The sequence below is a fragment of the Takifugu rubripes genome, chromosome 12 (assembly GCF_901000725.2).
Source record: "Takifugu rubripes chromosome 12, fTakRub1.2, whole genome shotgun sequence".
In the NCBI taxonomy this organism is placed as follows: domain Eukaryota; kingdom Metazoa; phylum Chordata; class Actinopteri; order Tetraodontiformes; family Tetraodontidae; genus Takifugu; species Takifugu rubripes.
The window spans coordinates 3,863,677-3,881,154 of record NC_042296.1 but is presented as its reverse complement, the minus strand read 5'-3'; the positions used below and the strand labels follow the sequence as shown (position 1 = coordinate 3,881,154).

Sequence of the window (17,478 nt, the reverse complement as noted above, 5' to 3'; positions counted from 1 at the left end):
ATGTTTGGATGTGAATGTTTATTTCTACCTGTGTTTGAAAGAAACAACACAGCCTCCAGAAATTGAAAACACAGAAATTAGTTTTTCTGGTACCCTAGTCCTTTTCATATAACGAGTAAGTGTTTTAATATCTTAAGACTATGAAATGAATAAATGAATGCGCTGCTAGTTTTAAATCAAACATTTAATCATTTTCTGTGTCCTGCGCTAAAATAAAGCCAGACAAATAATGTGGTTTGAAATGCAGGCGCTGGTGCGATTTGTCATTATGTCCCGGTTCATTGTTCAAGGAACTCTGCGGGTCCCGAAGCAGCTCGTTTTAGAGAGGCTGCAACCTGATTCTAATTTGCTGTGAATGAGCGACCAGAGCCTGGATTAAGCCCGCCGCGGCTGTCCCGGCCACACAGCCCGATCTGAATTTAGTGATCCAATGGCTCATGTGAAACGCAACCTATAATAAAAACCTATAATATCACAGCCACTACGACGTCGCGATGACAAACTAACCCCGCGTTCCTGTATCAAAATAAATCCAAATATATAGTCTGAGCCGTACGTTGTCCCTTTTTGGGCTGTTTTATTTTTCCTAAATTGCAGGAGCACAAACAACTGTCCTGTTTTTGCCACCGCTCGCTCCGCCTCTCAGTCAATTCAGACAAATTCTACGAGTTGTGCTGAAGCTTTTAAGCTGTAATTGAGCACAGGATGCCCAGGAAAACCAAAGGCAGCTCTGCACAGACCTGCGTTTTTATAGCTGCTATAGCATTCTGCTGTGCTTTTTTTCCTCCCCGGCCAGGCAGACACCACAAAACTGGCCAAGCGTGATGGGAAGTCGCCACCTACATGGAATCAAAGTCAGTAAATGTGGATTTTCAGTGGCATTATCCAAGAGAATTTCAAATCCTACGTAGGTAAGAATTCAATTTTTTTCATCAAGGTCTTATTGTTAATTTGATTATTTGAAAAGTTGTTTTTAAAACGTGTAATTTTAAAACTTAAAGCTTATAGCTATGCAACATGTGTCCGAAATCTGAGTCTGTTGATCTCCAAGCCATTCCTTGGCGGCTTTTGGTCATCACAACACGGTCTAACGCAGCGTAAACGCTCTCAAAGCCAATGCTTTGTCTGTACGGTCGACTTCAAGTTCGGGGGAGGGAGTGGGTCCTTTCCAGAGACCAAAGGGCCCGCTCTGCCCCGGATGGGGTTCCTTTAATTGCTTTAGCTTTTACGCAGGCTTTGGGTTACAAGATTGCCCGATAATGTAAGGCTGTAATTCTAAGTTGAAAAAGTCAAACTAACTTCAGCATTTGCGCTAATCATAAGCGCAGTAAGTTCTTTAATTAGCCGCTGCATAGGTTCAAATTTAAATATGTGAATTTATATTCCACCATATATGTGTGGTTTCTCGTGTTTCTTTTAATCCTGGTTGGTCGTTTATTTCATAAAAGAAGGCACATGACACGAAGCAGCCTGGAGACGAGGTGAAATAGAAATAAACCCCAAAACAGGAACAATAAAACCTTTTCCAATGAGATCTTTACAGGTTTGCTACAGTACATATGTTGAAATTAAATTTATTTTATTGTAATCTGTTGGTGTGGCTCCCAGACCCTCCACTCACACAATTCATGCGTACAAGAGTGCCAAATCCACTATTTTTGTCCTAAAATAATTTGGCAAATTATACATTAATGTGGATAAACGCAAAGAGGCGCGCGTGTTTGAGTCACGTCCTAATATGCAACTTTAATACTAAAAAATATCCTTGGCAGTTTTTAGAGGAAATTACTTTTTCTTGGAGGAGAACGGGACAGACCGGCCAATCCGCACGCTGTAAACCTCCATAGATAACAAGTAAACAATCAAGTGTGAGCAGGATCCGAGATCAGTGGAACCCCGGCAGGTAGGCCTGTGGACAGGCTGTAAAGGAGACCAAACAAACGCGTTCAGTGTCTCGAAAAAGACCCTCCCGCAGTTCGACTAAAAGAAAACGCCCAGATTTTTTTGTTGTTTTCACTTTATGGCAGAACGTTAGGCCACCACACCTGCGTCTGAAAGCTTCTATTGACTGACCCTACCTCAAACAGGAAACAGCTTTTTGTGGGCTGACCAGTGGATTGAAAAAGCAGTTGTCATCTGACTGTTTATTTCAAATTTGTGTATGTTAGCAATTTAACCCGATAAAACTACGTCGGTGGGTGATTCGGCGTTTTCCCAAACCAATTGGGTGATAAGTAAAATTTGTGAATTGCAAGTAAAATGTTTGTACATTTATTATTTTAAGTCAAGAAATTATGTTTTCGCAGGGAGGATTTGAACTTGAATAGCCCTGAAATAGAGCAGAATCGCGATACCTTGTCGTTAGATCATCAAACTCTCAAACCGAACCTTAGTTGTCGGTCATCTTCAGGTAGCAGTTCGGCTAATTAGAAACTGATTATTAAAATAATTTATTGATCCACAGGTGAGAGGAATGTGATCCGGGGACAGAGAGAGGCCAGGCGGACCACACAGGGGCCACGTACGCATGCATACAAATCCACGGTCAACGGGAGTTAAGACTCACCAACCTTGGATTGTTAGGAGGCGTCAGCAGCCGCGGATATGGACAAAACGAACATAAACTGGACTGCAATTGGGGATATGAATTACATTTTTACAAAGGAGTAAGGCAGAAAAGGGTCGGATTTAAATGTAAAGATCGAGAATGAAGTAAATAACAAAAATCCGTGTTTTATTAGTGCCCCAAAATAATATAGATATTATAACCAGTAGTCTTAAATGCACAGAATTGTACTTGTTATTTATCGTGGGAGAAATGTGGAAACGTTTCTTTTGGTAGAACATACTCTAAACAGACTTACGTGTATGGTGTTTCTAGGCATTAGCAATGTGAAACCGAACAGTGTTGACGTCATAATCTCCCCGTTAACGGACCAGTTATAACTCACAAATTGAGGAAACCATCCAAAACTGTGAAATTAATATATTTATTTGCTGAATGCATTAGATCGAAATCTGACTCTGAAATGGAGAAAATTCTTGTAAAACTCTATATATATGTTACATCGGTGTATTTGGGTTTATTCTCTATTACAATTGTGGTTTACATACAATGACGTAAAGGCTCACGGTGTCGCCGTTTGACACACAATCAGAACTTTTTTTAAAAGAAGGAAAACAAATCAGAGATCAGTTTATCTTGTGCGCTTAATCCTACAGAGGACATTTTTTACAGACTGAAATGGATCGGTTTAAGCAAACATAACACCCAAACGGACGTTATCCTTTATAATGACCTGATCTAACAACGTATCCTTTTCAAATTGAATCAAAAATAAAATCTAATTGGATAAAACTCCAGGCTGCACATCTAAAATGGAACTTGTCTTGTTTAGTACAACACCGGTCAAGGGCTTCCATTTGAACACTGTTATGATCTCTTGTCTGATCCGATCATTGTTGTGTCTCGTCTGGTGTTTTTGAGCCTCGCCAGAGCTGCTCTGTTGACTGACTGAAGGTTGCTGGGAGCGCCTCCGTAACGCACAAACACAGCGAAGGTCAATGTAAAGAGCAATGTCTGGCGCTGGCCCTGTGCCTCTTGTGTGTTCAACCACACCCGGGCCCCATTGTGGTATTAGAAAATATAGACTCATTGGTCAACAACAATCAGGCAATTAATTTAGTCATTTTAAATGCATCTGATGGCTGTTTGGAGTCGCTATTTTCGGTTGTACATCTCCGGCATTGAAAAAAATGGCACGGTTTGGCGTGTTTGAGTGTTTTGACTACGAAAGTAATAGTGATTGGTTTTTTTTAAATTGATAATCGTAATTAAAACAGAATGCTTTCAAATATACAGCAAGGAAAAATGTGAAGTTTTCGCTCATTAAAGTGATGGAGTTTTATTAACTGTAATTCGGTTTTTGGCCTTAGTGTGGCAGCAGAGCACAATTCTTCTCGTTTCCTCCGCATCCGGCCAACGCTGCCTCGTGCTGCGGCAAAAGAAATACGTCAGAATGTGGGCGGGACCAAAGTTCTATTTAGATCTCGGAAAGCCAATAAACGCGTTACTTGATTAAAAAAACATCCAATGAAAGAAGAGTCATCCGCGTCACCAGAGTGTACTTCCGCTTTTTGATTTTTCCTCGTGCTTTATTTTTGAACGCCAGGACGCACGGAATTTTCATACATCACACTTTTTACCAATCTCAGTTGTTCTTTGACGCGTGCGCGCCATTCCGCCATGACGTCAGTCGACGTGCGATCGTACGTAGTCATAGACATACAAACCGTTTCGAGCCTAAACTTCAATTTATAGGTATTATCTTAACTTTAAATGAAACTAAATTCAGTGCAGGTTCTTTAGGAATAAACGCGTCTTTTAGAAAAAGTTAATTTCAAAAGTGAATCTGTAATACAATACACACATGTAATACAATAAATAAATAGAAACGTAATACAGCAAATATATACATAACGATGTCACCTTTAATTTTAGGATTCTGTAACGTCATTTGCTATGCTAATTGCGACTACTACAGGGCCTCATTTTTAAAATTTTATTTTTGTTAAAAACATGCATTATTTTAACAACAAATTCAATTGCTTAATTATTCTTTATCACCAGGGCTCAACAAGGGAATTAAAACAATTCAATTTTAGGAAACGTATGAGAGAAAAAGCTTTCTTTTTTCGTAATTATAAAGACAAAAGTAGTAATGTGGAAATAATTAAGCGCATAAATCAAATCGAGTTTGAAAAGCTGACAAAAGCGCGCTTTAGCGTCTGACATTTGAGTGTCAGGGCGGCTACATCTTTTCTCGTAACGCAGCCAAAGCAAATATGATGGGATTTTGGTTTTCGAGAGAAGCTGCAAAAAGCTGCACCTAGTCTCGGAAGAAGAAAAGGAAGGTAAATAAACATCTGTCATTTGGTGCATGGATATGAACCACTGAACAAGGAGCGGGCTTATACATGAAGCAGAGGCATTTAAAAAAGGAGCTGCAGTACTTAAAGTATTTAAGTTAACTATTTAAGACATTTATAAATCATCCAAGTCTTTGTCTAGAATCATAACTGCATTCACTAAATTATATTAATCATTTTTAATTATTGCTGGAACTCCACGTAATATTCTTTGGTGTTGGAAAGCGACACTGACATATTTCCATGGCTTTTTTATTTTTAGTTTTTAGTTTTTAAGGTCTATTTGGAACTCTGGTGAAGAAAGAGTTTCGAAATATGATGCACGTTTTTCGTAACCATATGCAGTCTTACCCTACACGTTAGGGTTATTTAATTTTTCTTTTAAAAAACGTTTTTACAAAGCATTGCTATTTTTTTAAATGCATGCAGTTGTGTATGTAACGTGATTATTTGGTATTTCAAAGGCATATGTTTCCAAATAAAGTCAAAAATTAATGCTATAATTTTCTACTTTGCCAAAAACACATTATTTTTCATTATTAAAACCGTTAGAAGCATTATTTTGTTTCCATTTTTGTATTATTGTTGTCCCGCAGAAGCTGTTGTATCACAACTCCGTCGCTAGAGGGCAATGTCCGTCTATAATTCAGCGCAATTCAGCCTCAATTACTTCCTTTTCCTACAACCATAGAACTAAATTACAAATATTACAAAATGAAGGTCGAGTTTCTTTATAAACAATATTTCTACCGTAACGTAAAAAATGTGACACCCCAGTTATATAGCGATAGAATAGTAAAAGATGATTTATAACACACCGCCATGAGCCAACTTTGATTAAAAAGCCAGCAAGTCCACACTTTATTGAGACGGACATTAACACCGACATATTCACACACAAGTATCCTTGATATGACTTTATATACACCCATAGGAATACGCACATTTGATAAAAGATGTGGCTGATATGAACACAGATCCCGAATGATTATCTAAGCAGTATAATAAGGATTGCACCATAGATTGGCTATGAACCAGATCAGGGATTCATATGACTAAGACTAAACTTCATACACGTTAAGCATGTGAGAGGGTTTTAAAGAGGAAGCGGGCAGAGATTAATATTTAACATTCCCAAGGTCCAGATGCAAAATGCCGTCACTTGCTGTGAATCTCCGCGTTTATCTTCTCTCGTTCGAGATAAAGGCGTAGCTCGGTGGCGCACACCTTTCTGAGCGGGGATCAGTTTTTGTTCCGCGCCGAGAGCGAAAAAACAATAATTACAACGATAACGGTGATAATAATCAGGAGGAGCAGGTCGCAAACCGTGGCCAGTGTCTATATTTTACATGTTGCCACCTTCCGATTTAACAAGTGACGGGAAATGTTCGATGTTGACATCAGAGATTTTGATCCAGAAGCTCTGGGAAGTCACTTGGTATGATTAAAAAAAAAAAAAAAAGATTCAGTCAGGGGTCCAACCGTGTGAGAATGTGTGTAGGCAGGATCAGTTTATCTCCCACGCATGTTGTCAAAACTAGCTGATGGTTTTCAATTTGTTGACAACTTTCTTCTCTTTTACGCGTCTGTTTTGAAACCATATCGTGACCTGTCGCTCAGACAGGTTAGTCTGGGCAGATATCCTCCTCCTTTTGTCCTTCGTGATAAATTTGTTGGCGGCGTACTCGCGTTCGAGTTCCTTCAGTTGCACCTTCGTGTATGGGACGCGCTTTTTCCTTCCGCGTCGGTACGAGCCGGAGTCTCCCCCGGTGTGAGAAGTCGCATCTGGGGAGAAGACAGACAAAAGACGCCCTCATGAGCTGCTGTGAAACTGCGCCCAAACCCCACATTTGCCCTCTAAATTGTATGTTTTTCTGTTCTTGGTGATCCGGTTTCCCCCCTTTTGAAGTAAGACTTGCAGTAGTTTATGATCTCCATTAGCGCGATCAGAAAAGTTTGTACATTTTAAAATTAAAACCAGAATTACTCCTTTAAAAACTCATAGCTGTGTTTATTACTGTGTATATTACTCACTATATAAAAGCAACGTATAGGCTGTTACACAACTTGTTCTGCAGGTTAACGCGCGCTGACAACACATTCGGTTCATGCGTCCTGTTTGTAGTAATGGAGCAAAGCGCCAAAAAAAACCTGAATGAAATGACCTACCTGAGACGGAGGACTTCCACATGTGTCCCGCTTGAGGCTGCTCCTTAGCGCAGTAAACCTGGCTGTTCCAGCCGTTTGGGGCGAGAGTCCACGGTTGGTAGCTCTCCATGGACAGCAGGGATTCGTGCCTGGCTTCCGAAGGAGCGCTGATTGTTGGTACCACGGGAACGTCCAGGTAACTGGGGACAGGTTGATAGGGCCCCGAAGGGTAGGTCGGATAAAAGGCGAATTCCTTTGCCCGAGAGGTAAAGTCGTCACTCGTGGCGGACGTGTCCATGTATTTTTCCCCATAAGCGGAGGGCGGCTGCGCCGAGCACGACTTTATGCTGCTGTGATGAGACATTCTACAAGGGTAGTAGCCGCTCCCGAAATACCCATATGGCAGGGACGCGCTGGAGGAGTTCTGGGCTGCAGAGCAGGGACTGCACTGCTTCACCGGCTCTCCAATGGCCGAGGTGGGCACGTCGCAGGACGAGTAAGCCGTGCTGGGTGCCAGAGACGCGGGGTGCCCCATGAGATTCCTACACTGATTCGCAGCAAAGTTGCCACCAGCAAACCCCTCCATATTCTTACTCACTTCATCGGAACCGCCGCCGTTGTCGTAGAGGAACATCACCGACGGGTCAACCCAGCGCGGACGGAGAAGCAGTGACGTTGTCATAGCACGGCATCCAACATTGAGGCTTGTGGCTCTTTTTTAAAAAGCCCAGGGACTGAAAAAAGAGATACTGGTTCCCAGGGAGTATTGCCACTCTGACGTGCACAGGAGCGCCGAGGACGCGCCGTCATTGGCCAGGGTTGTACCACGTGACCCGACTATGCAAAGGGGACGGTAAACATCAGCCAGCGCAGATAATTCAAAAGAGGAAAAAACTTACACGAAATAAGGTAAACGGCGCTGATATCTATTCTTTGGCATTTTGGGCTTCGCCCGAAATGGAATTTGTGCTTTTCCTGTCTAAAAAATTAAATCAGAATGATCGCATATTTTAAAATGTGTAATGTTCGATGTTTTGATTTTGACAAAAATCTGGACAATGGCATCACGCGTCTTTAACATTTTTTAAAACTGAGTTGCTGACCGAAAAACGGTACAAAATGAAATCAGATCATTAAGAAAGTAGTTGCAGGGGGAAATTAAATAACCAGAGGCTCGTGGTCAAGACGGCAACAGGCGTTGTCTCCATATTAGAGAATATTACGCAGCAAAAGCGCATGGTTACAGTTTTGGAGTACGTGAAAATCTCCGTTTCAAGTGTAGAAACCAACATATTCCTTTTTTCAGTGTGTGGGGTGCCTCTAATACCTGAAATCCGTCACCTTATAACGTCACTTACGCATTGAATAAGACAGACAAACCACAGGCAAAACGCGCGCGTTTATGAGAACTTTGAGTTGAATTTGGTTCATTCCTGTTCGAGCTGAATATTCCAGAGACCTTTAGACTCTTCCTCTGTGTTTACAGCATGCAAACACTGAAAATACTGCTTTTTTCCTCCATAGGACGCGGCTGGAGGCCAAGGTCAAGTTGAAAGTTGCCGTCTAGCCATCCAGGCTGTCGGGCAATTCAGGCTTTAAAGGAACTGTCTGAATGCTTGAAAGGAGCGGAAGAGGGGTGAGAATTCCTGCCCCATTGAGAGCGATTGAAGGACATTAACTTTTACAATCATTATGCTTTTACCCTTTATTTTTGCCTCACGCACTGCTCTAACCCCCTTCAGTTGGGTGGCACACGATTATTTTTTGTATCCAAGCGCTGGAAATGTAAAAGGAATCTTGTTTTTGTTTTTTTGTTTTTCTAAGATGTCGTTTTGGGGACTTTCGGAGCAGGTTTTTGGCAGATATGTGCGAAAGGGAGGTTGATCTCTGAAACAAGAGGACGGGACAGACGTGTCGTGTGGGTGTGTGTCTGGACTGCTAGTTTGTTTACGACCAGAGGCTCCAGATCTATTCTGTGCTGAGGGAAATGGAGCTTTGTAAGGATATTTTACCAAAGTTGTTTTTAAGAAATCCTGTTTGAGATTTGGATTAAATTCGTGTTGCTCTCTGTGGTCTCCTCGATCCGAGGCGTGTGCGTAGAATAATTAGCCTTCCAGCCTTTTTGACTGCGTTCTTTTGTTGTAATTGACTTTTGTTGTTGATTTTGATTGTGTCCTATTAAAAATAAATTCGAAACGTAATTTAGATCATATGATCAGCTGAGGGGAAATTTTGATAACCATTAAAAGAATTCAACTTAACGTAAAAAAACAAACAAACATGGAAGTGTTTTGTATCACACTCTCCTGGCACAAAAATCTTTAATCCAAAACTGTTTTTACCAGCATATTTATGATGGATTGAACTCGTGTATAATTGTGTTTGTTATTTACTGTTGATATGACTTCTCTTTTTCAAAAATGCACGTTGATAAAGACACATGGGCACTGTTTTTCAAGGAATTCAATGCAAATTATTTTACCGATACAATTTTAAAGGTTTGTAATAATTCTCGTTAATGCTTACGTGCAATTTTCAACTAATACGGGCCTTCTTTTTTTTAAAAAAATGTACGATCGGAATCATCTATCACGTCTGGAATTGTCCTGCTATGCGACCAAGTGGAGAATTTTGCTCCACTGTAGCCAAACAGATGCTTGAGTTAATAAAAAAGAAATAAATACATATAGAAAGAATATTAATGTAGAGATTCACGTTAAATCACAAACTTGTCACCTTCAGAACTGATGTTTATTCATGGCTGCTTTATATTTTATTTCCTAGAACCACAGCAACCCATCCGACCAGAGCGCCAAAGCGACCTGCTACGCGCGTGCACACACACACACACGCACGCACACACACACACACACACACACAAACACTGTTTTACCACTGTGTTATAGAAGAATTAGACTAAACGTTGTGCTCCGGGGACAATTATTAGTAATGACAATAACTCATTGTTGAATTAGCAATTAGTCTAATAGTTAAGCCGCCGTATGTAAGAAGGATAATAATAATCAAACAGTGTGTGATGTCTAAAAGTCAATAATTAAAGTGCTTTGAGTTTTCCTTTCCCACGTGATTTGCATAACGCGTGACATTTTAACAGAGAAAAATCTCCATAGTTCTGAAATGCTGAAGGAATTCTACAAATACTAAGTATACAGTATTTTGGAACTTTGCACAGCTTGGAGGCTTTTCTCTGAGGTCATTATCTGGGCTGAACCTTCTGTTTAAACTGGCATTCGAATTATAGAGGGGAAAAGAGCGAATTTATTCTTCGACATCACTGCCTTAAGCATGCAGGACTAAGTTTAAAGAAGACTTAGCATATACAGTTATAAAGTGCTAAAAATACGTTTAATGGCAGAAAATACACTAAACGGGACGCGAAGGCGAACTACAGTAGAGTCATCTCGGTGGCAAACGTTTAAAGACTACAGCAGTCCAAAAAAGTTGCAAAAACATAACCAGTATGTTTATATGGTCGAAGCAGCAAACCACAGGGCGGCCTCTCTCCCTCTCTCTCTCTCTCTTTCTCTCTCTCTCTCTCTCACACACACACACATACACACACGTACACACACGACTTTGCTGTATTTGCTGACGATCACCTACGGTGTGATTATGACGGATCGTGTAAAAACTAACAAGAAAAGTCGAACCAGTCCACGTCTCGGACCCACACAGGACGCTTCGAGGTCCACGGTTCACCCACATCTCACTACCTCAGGTGTTCTTGACGCTCATGTGCCTTTTGACTGACACGCTGCACAGTGCAGAGGTCTGCGGGAGTATTAAATGTTGTGTTAACAGCCTGGAACCTTTCAGCTACACGTGAAAAATAATTTACGGGCATGAGAAAGCTCCTTCAAATAAACGTCTGAAATAGTGAATAAAGTCACACAGGCACTGCGGTGTTGATTAAAACTGCAACTGTGGTGCAGAAGCGGAGTGAAAGAGCGGGAATTGTATTGTTAGGAGTAAGTGCAGATGTATTTTTGCCTTTTCTGCACCCAAGTCGAATTGAAACAACTGCAGCTTCAGATGTGGGACTTTTAACAGAAATCTGTCTCAAATTAAACAACTCCACTGCACGTCTTAAAAAATCAAATGCAAATACAAGTCCGCCTGGTCTTAAATGCTTTAAAACTCATATTGACAAATGTGTTTACGTTATTATGGGCCTTTCTTTCTAGGGATCTTCGAGAAATCTAGAAACCCGAGTAAAATGGGTCGCAATCTCTTCAGCTCGGAAGACTTTAACAGCCGTCCAGCTGTCAAGGTGCAAACACAGAAATGTTTGCTGCAAAAGCAATAATGTCGGCCCTCGAAATTCTTTCATAAGGTACAAAAATGTCGGTTTGATCTTGCGTGTCTGCTGTTTTTAACCAGTTTCACAGTTTTGGATTTGCCACGGAACAATAATCCATGTACTGGGATATATTTTGCTATTTGATTACTGGTACTATATTATGTGTTAAATGAAGTGTGTTCTGATTTAAATTACACACTGTCTTAATATGTAAATTAAAACAAGCAAACCCTTTGTATTAAAAAAAATGTCATCTGAGACTCTTTATTTTTCATATGGCATTTATCTTATGCAACCACACATGAAGACATGACAGGAACAGCATTAAACTCGGCGGGGACTGGAAAAGCGTGTGAAAATGAATTTGATCACAAAACAAAGTTTAATCACGGAAAAAATAAAATAGAAGGGGGAAAAAGAGGGCACCGTACAACAGACATTGATGACAGAAACCCTGAAAAGATAATAAACATTTATCAACACCACCTCTTAAATGCCAGATCATTCTACAGAAACATCGGAATTTGCACCTGGTGTCTTCCCTGCTACTGTTTGCAATTCATACCCAATAACATGTTCCTTTAATTGTGATCCTACTCGCTTGCCAAGCTCTTTCTGTCCCAGGGTTCGCAGGATGTAAGAGGGGAAAAAAAAAAGTCTTACGCCGCAGATCGTTCCAGTTGTTCATCGGGACAATTTTTTCGTTCCAAGGACAGCGCGTTAACTCTAGTAGCTGCGTCATCCCCTTTCAAGGCCAAGTTAAAGTAGAAGAGACGGGAGGGGCCACCATAATGAAGGAGAGGTTGTTGCTTTTTTCCAGATTCTGACTCCTTCTGTGACATGCGGTTTACCTCTGTCATCCCCGCTCTGCGCCATAGCCATTCGGGCCATTCTATTACTCAGTGATAAACTTTATTACACCAATAGCAGAAGTGGCGCTTCTCCGAACTGCTTTCTAAATTGGTTAACAGTTCGGGCCTACTGCGCAGGCTCCATGGTCAAGTTCAAGTGGGGCTGGCGTAATAGAAAAAAAGGGGCGCATTCTGCGATATCTGCTGAGGGGGGCGCTCCCCTTCTTTGAACTGCCCCTGCAAAACTGGCGGCGTCCACATTTTTCAAACACTGGATTTGAGTTAGAAGAGGAGGGGGGTGTGAAAAGACCCTCTGGACACATCACTTTTTAAAATCTCATTCCTTCATTATCTAAAATACACACAATATAAGCGACACTACTGTAAACCCACAAGGTCATCTGTTGCGCAAAACAATTTGTAAATGTTATCTCCAGACGATCACACGATCCCATCTGCATGCCCTGGCCAAGAACTGTTGCATAAGACCCGTTGATGCAACAGTGCCATCAGACCTTGATTTGAGCCTTAAATGATTTCTGAGGCGAGCAGAGTGAAATATAATAAGCTCACATTTGATAACAGACACATTATGACATGGATGAGATGTAGCACAATAGATAGATAGATAGATAGATAGATAGATAGATAGATAGATAGATAGATAGATAGATAGATAGATAGATAGATAGATAGATAGATAGATAGATAGATAGATAGATAGATAGATAGATAGATAGATAGATAGATAGATAGATAGATAGATAGATAGATAGATAGATAGGTCGATCTTTGGGTTGAAAGACTCTGCCAGAGTCAAAGGAATTTGTTCCACTGTTGATGCGTTGGGGGATGGGCGGGTACCGCCACCGGGGCCTTTACCAACATTCGGACAGGCGAGGGCGCACAAGGACAGCGGAGGATACCGGAGCTCCGGAGGGCGCCAACTTCGTCTATCACATTTTGAGACCACATGGTTCCACTTTGGCACACGGTGGTCGTTTCGAAAAGACCAGCTGCGTGTTTGGAATCTAAGTCTGTCCCTATAATGTTATTATGGGCGTGATTGGAAATAAGTCGACTTTTTTGCAATTATTTTGAATATGCAACAATTGCGTTGAACTGGTTCACATCACCATCATCCTTTATCCTTGTAGACAAACTAAAACAAGTAACAGTGGAGCGTGTCTTTTTGATTGTTCTTAATCTAAAACAGGATTGTTGTAGTTGTGCACAAATGATCGTTCTGAGAAACATTAAAATCAATTAATGATTTTAGCCTGGACTGATTTCATTCAAATACTTGTATTTAAACTCTTACCAAAGACAGAATGGAAGAAAAATGAGGATGAATTATTATTATTATTATTATTATTATTATTATTATTATTATTATTATTATTATTATTATTATTATTATTGGTAGTAGTAGTAGTAGTAGTAGTAGTAGTAGAACTACCATCACTATTAGTGGTAGTATTTAACCTCTAAAAAAAATCAGGCATCAGTGTCCCGTTATACAAACTGTATTTCACCGCCGGCTGTTCCCTCTGACTGCCCCTATTTCCATCTCGACTCCATGTCTCCGTCTGTTTACCCACAACCAATCAATGCGTGTCGTCATCACGGGAGGGGGACCATCAAGACGAGTGACCAGTTAAGAATGACAGCTCCCGAGGAAGAGTGAGAGAGGGTAAATGGTGATCCCTTCCAGAGCTCCCTCTGCGCACTCTGGAACGCTCCTCTCTCAGGGTCACGACGGATCGCATCCCTTCCTTTTGAAAGAACCCTTTCCTTCTCCCTGGCGCTCGCCCCCACCCGCCTCCATTATCGCGCAGGCAATATTCACACACCCCTCCATCCTGAACAAAATCGTCTGGGTTCTGACGGCTCGCACTATCTCGGAACTTGTTTTTTTTAAAAGGTCGCGCTTGTGATGGAAACCAGAGAGAAGATGGTGATTGTGACTGAGGGCGGTCGGAGCGGCAAGAGCGGCTCGAATTTGACGGAAACCATTGGCAGCCCCGTGCGGGAACCACAGGGGAAGCTGAGCCAGAGGAGCTGCCTGAGCCCGGATTCATACTCCAGGGACAGGGCAGAGCTGGTGATGGACGAGAGCACGCGGACAAATCTGTGCAGCGAGGTGAGGTCGCACGGCACCCCTTCCTCTGGAGAGAGGCACCGGTCTGACCATCACCACAAGGACGGCAGCAGCTCAGAAAACGAGTCGGACTTCTACGAAGAAATTGATGTCAGCTGCACGCCTGAAAGCATGGATTACCCGACATCTAAAGGTGGGTCTCGGCATCAGCGCGCTTTCGTGTGGGTTAAAACGATTCAGCTTCGCAACCGGTTACGCAATCAACGATTTAAACGCGCACTCAGATGGTGCAGAGATTGCCAACATTTTTTTTTAATTCGGTGGATTCTAAAATGTGCCACCCCTGAAAAAACACCCCTGTTTTGGCTCACGACGACATTGTTACGCTGTTGTTGCTGCAGAGCTGTGTCTCTCCATTGACCACGGTGCCGGCTGGAGCCTCGCTGTGGTAAATCTAACCAAGAATGTTTCTGCTCCACTTGGATAATGAGTCCCTCACATAGCATATCAGCCTGGATGTAAATTTGCATGCGCCAAAGATGCAGGGTTTCCACGTAACCCGCAAACCCGAAAGGGGAGGCCAATAACACGCATGGGGAGATGTGGGTGTCTACTTAGCACTTAGTAAGATTTTTTTTTTTAAATCTTTGCAGGAAATGAAAAACATCCCACAGACATTTAAATTGGGCTAAATCACGTCAAGTGTCAGGATATAGCCTGTGGCATTTTAATGATTGTTTAATCATCATCAATAAAAATTGCCCCTCAGTGACATTAAAAAAATGATATATTTTTCAGACAATTACTTAGAATCGTAGAAATTGATATGATGCTAGTCAGACAAAGTAAATATTTCATTCTGTTATTCCATTTAAATTATTATGCATGACCGTTGTATGTGGTATGATCATTCTGCACATCGATAGGTCGAAATGGGGATTCTCCGGACCGCCCGAATGAAAGGGGTGCTGAGTCTGGGATGCCTATGTCCAGTCAGGGCGCTCTTTCTTATTCAGCTGATCAGATTCGCCGGTACCGGACTGCTTTCACCCGGGAGCAGATTGCTCGTCTGGAGAAGGAATTTTACCGGGAGAACTACGTGTCCAGGCCTCGGAGGTGCGAACTGGCGGCGGCTCTGAATCTACCTGAGACTACAATCAAGGTAGGCCCGAGTGTCCCCGAAGAGCACCAATAAATCTGACCTGCAACTGCTTTAGACAGGTGTGCATCACATTTAGAATCTGTCCATTAATAAAGAAACACGAGAGAAAGAATGTTGAAACACAGGAGAGGATCTGAAGTATTATTATTATTATTATTATTATTATTATTATTATTATTATTATACTAAATAGAAAAAAATGTTGAATTGCTTTCCTTCAACTTCAAATCAAAGTAATCGCGTGACACAAAGCTAAATGGAAGCGGAAGAGGGAGAATATCTGCTCTTGTCATCGGGGCCGCTCTCCGCAACAGTGTGTGTCGTGGTTAATATTTGACTCGGCGTGTCTCTGCTCCAGGTCTGGTTTCAAAACCGCCGGATGAAAGACAAACGCCAGCGTCTGGCGATGACGTGGCCCCACCCCGCCGACCCGGCCTTCTACACTTACATGATGAGCCATGCGGCAGCCACGGGGAACCTGCCCTACCCTTTCCCATCGCACCTGCCGCTGCCTTATTACTCCCACCTGGGCGTTGGAGCTGGTTCGGCATCCGCGGCCGCCCCGTTCTCCAACCCCCTACGCTCCCTCGACAGTTTCCGGATGCTGTCACATCCGTACCCGAGGCCGGAGCTGCTGTGCGCCTTCAGGCATCCGTCCCTGTACCCCGGTCCGACTCACGGCCTGGGTCCTGGAGGGAGTCCCTGTTCCTGCCTGGCGTGTCATTCCAGCCAATCCAACGGCCTCTCAGCGAGACCCCCCGCCTCGGACTTCACTTGCTCTCCAACGAGCAGGACTGACGCTTTTGTCACTTTCACGCCTTCAGTTCTCAGTAAATCCTCACCGGTGACATTAGACCAGAGGGAAGAAGTGCCTCTAACCAGATAAAAGCGAACCTGAGCCTTCTTCTATCAGCCTTTAACCTGTTATATAATATATAAAAACTGTATCCGCATGAAGGGAACGCCTGTGAAAGCCAGTTTAAACATTTGGCTAGACAGTTAGCCATTGCTCTAGTCATGTGACGCACAACGGACCATCAACACAAATAGAAAAATAAATGAATTGAAAATAATAACAAAATGGACGCTACAGATTTTCATTTCATGCACCAGATGAAAATAATTGAATGTCATTGTTGGATGGCATTGAGACTTTTTATTTTTATCACTTACGTGTCACTTCCGGATTAAAACCCTTGTAGGTTGCTGGAAGAACGTTATTCCGTCTCTCTTTTTTTTCTCCTTTTAACAAAGGGGTTCGTTAACAGCGCCTGTCTCATTATAAAGCAGCTAGCCTCCGCACTGGGGCCTTCCGAGGTGGCCGGGATGGAAATGTGCAGATGCTGGTAAAATTACGAAGTGATGTATATGTGCGATTTTTGAGTGTTGAATTAATGGTAACACCAGGACGGGATCGTTACTGCCAAAAGGTAACAAGGCGCCAGGGGAACGGATTAGGGCCCCCAACAAGCCCGCACGGTTTGATGGAGACAAGAGGAGCTAAGAAGGGATGGAAAGGCACAAAAGGAGGACAATCACGAAAATAAAGTGACGATTGTCCTCTTCAAAACATGAGATAAATCCCTTAAATTTAACGAAAATGTGATTAATCCTTTTTTTTAAAAAACAAAACAAAAACGCCCATTTACGTTTCGATCATTCTGGCAGAATTTTAGAAGTTGCGGTCAAAGGTACCGTGCTTCAATTCTGTTTATTTTAATTTTTGTTTTGCTTGATTTGCCATCGACGTCTAATTTCCAATAAACTCTGTCGGGAAAAAAATCGGTGGAGAAATTGCGTGTATTTCTTGGGGCATTAAAGATTAATACGAATCAAAACCCGAAAGTAGAAGAAAATGAATGGATGAAAAAAAAATTAAAGAATCACTTTCACATCAATTTTCCTGCCTTCGGATGATTGTTTCGCTTGTCGCCTGTTAAGGATTTTCTGCAGCGGCAATTGCTCT

The 17,478-nt window shown here is 42.0% G+C and overlaps 2 protein-coding genes and 1 long non-coding RNA gene across 5 annotated transcripts; 2 read left to right on the top strand and 1 right to left on the bottom strand.

Annotated features, from left to right (window-relative positions):
- The first annotated feature begins 698 nt into the window (after positions 1 to 698).
- Positions 699 to 9,529, top strand: LOC115251853 (uncharacterized). Of its 3 annotated transcripts, none has more exons than XR_003890366.1 (2): positions 699 to 911; positions 8,602 to 9,529. It is a non-coding gene; the product is annotated as an uncharacterized lncRNA (long non-coding RNA). The 3 variants fall into 3 exon arrangements; XR_003890365.1 differs by lacking the exon at positions 699 to 911 and adding an exon at positions 7,917 to 7,986; XR_003890367.1 differs by lacking the exon at positions 699 to 911 and adding an exon at positions 8,002 to 8,189.
- hoxa13a (homeobox A13a) lies at positions 5,753 to 7,811 on the bottom strand. The gene is made up of 2 exons (XM_003968986.3): positions 7,099 to 7,811; positions 5,753 to 6,714 (listed from the first exon to the last, which is right to left on the bottom strand). Exons 1-2 carry the CDS (start codon positions 7,757 to 7,759, stop codon positions 6,467 to 6,469), a joined length of 909 nt encoding a protein of 302 aa, XP_003969035.1. The 5' UTR covers positions 7,760 to 7,811; the 3' UTR covers positions 5,753 to 6,466.
- A 4,354-nt stretch (positions 9,530 to 13,883) lies between the features above and the next one.
- Positions 13,884 to 16,720, top strand: evx1 (even-skipped homeobox 1). Its single transcript, XM_003968987.2, has 3 exons — positions 13,884 to 14,543; positions 15,277 to 15,512; positions 15,871 to 16,720. Exons 1-3 carry the CDS (start codon positions 14,186 to 14,188, stop codon positions 16,396 to 16,398), a joined length of 1,122 nt encoding a protein of 373 aa, XP_003969036.1. The 5' UTR covers positions 13,884 to 14,185; the 3' UTR covers positions 16,399 to 16,720.
- Positions 16,721 to 17,478: the final 758 nt, after the last annotated feature.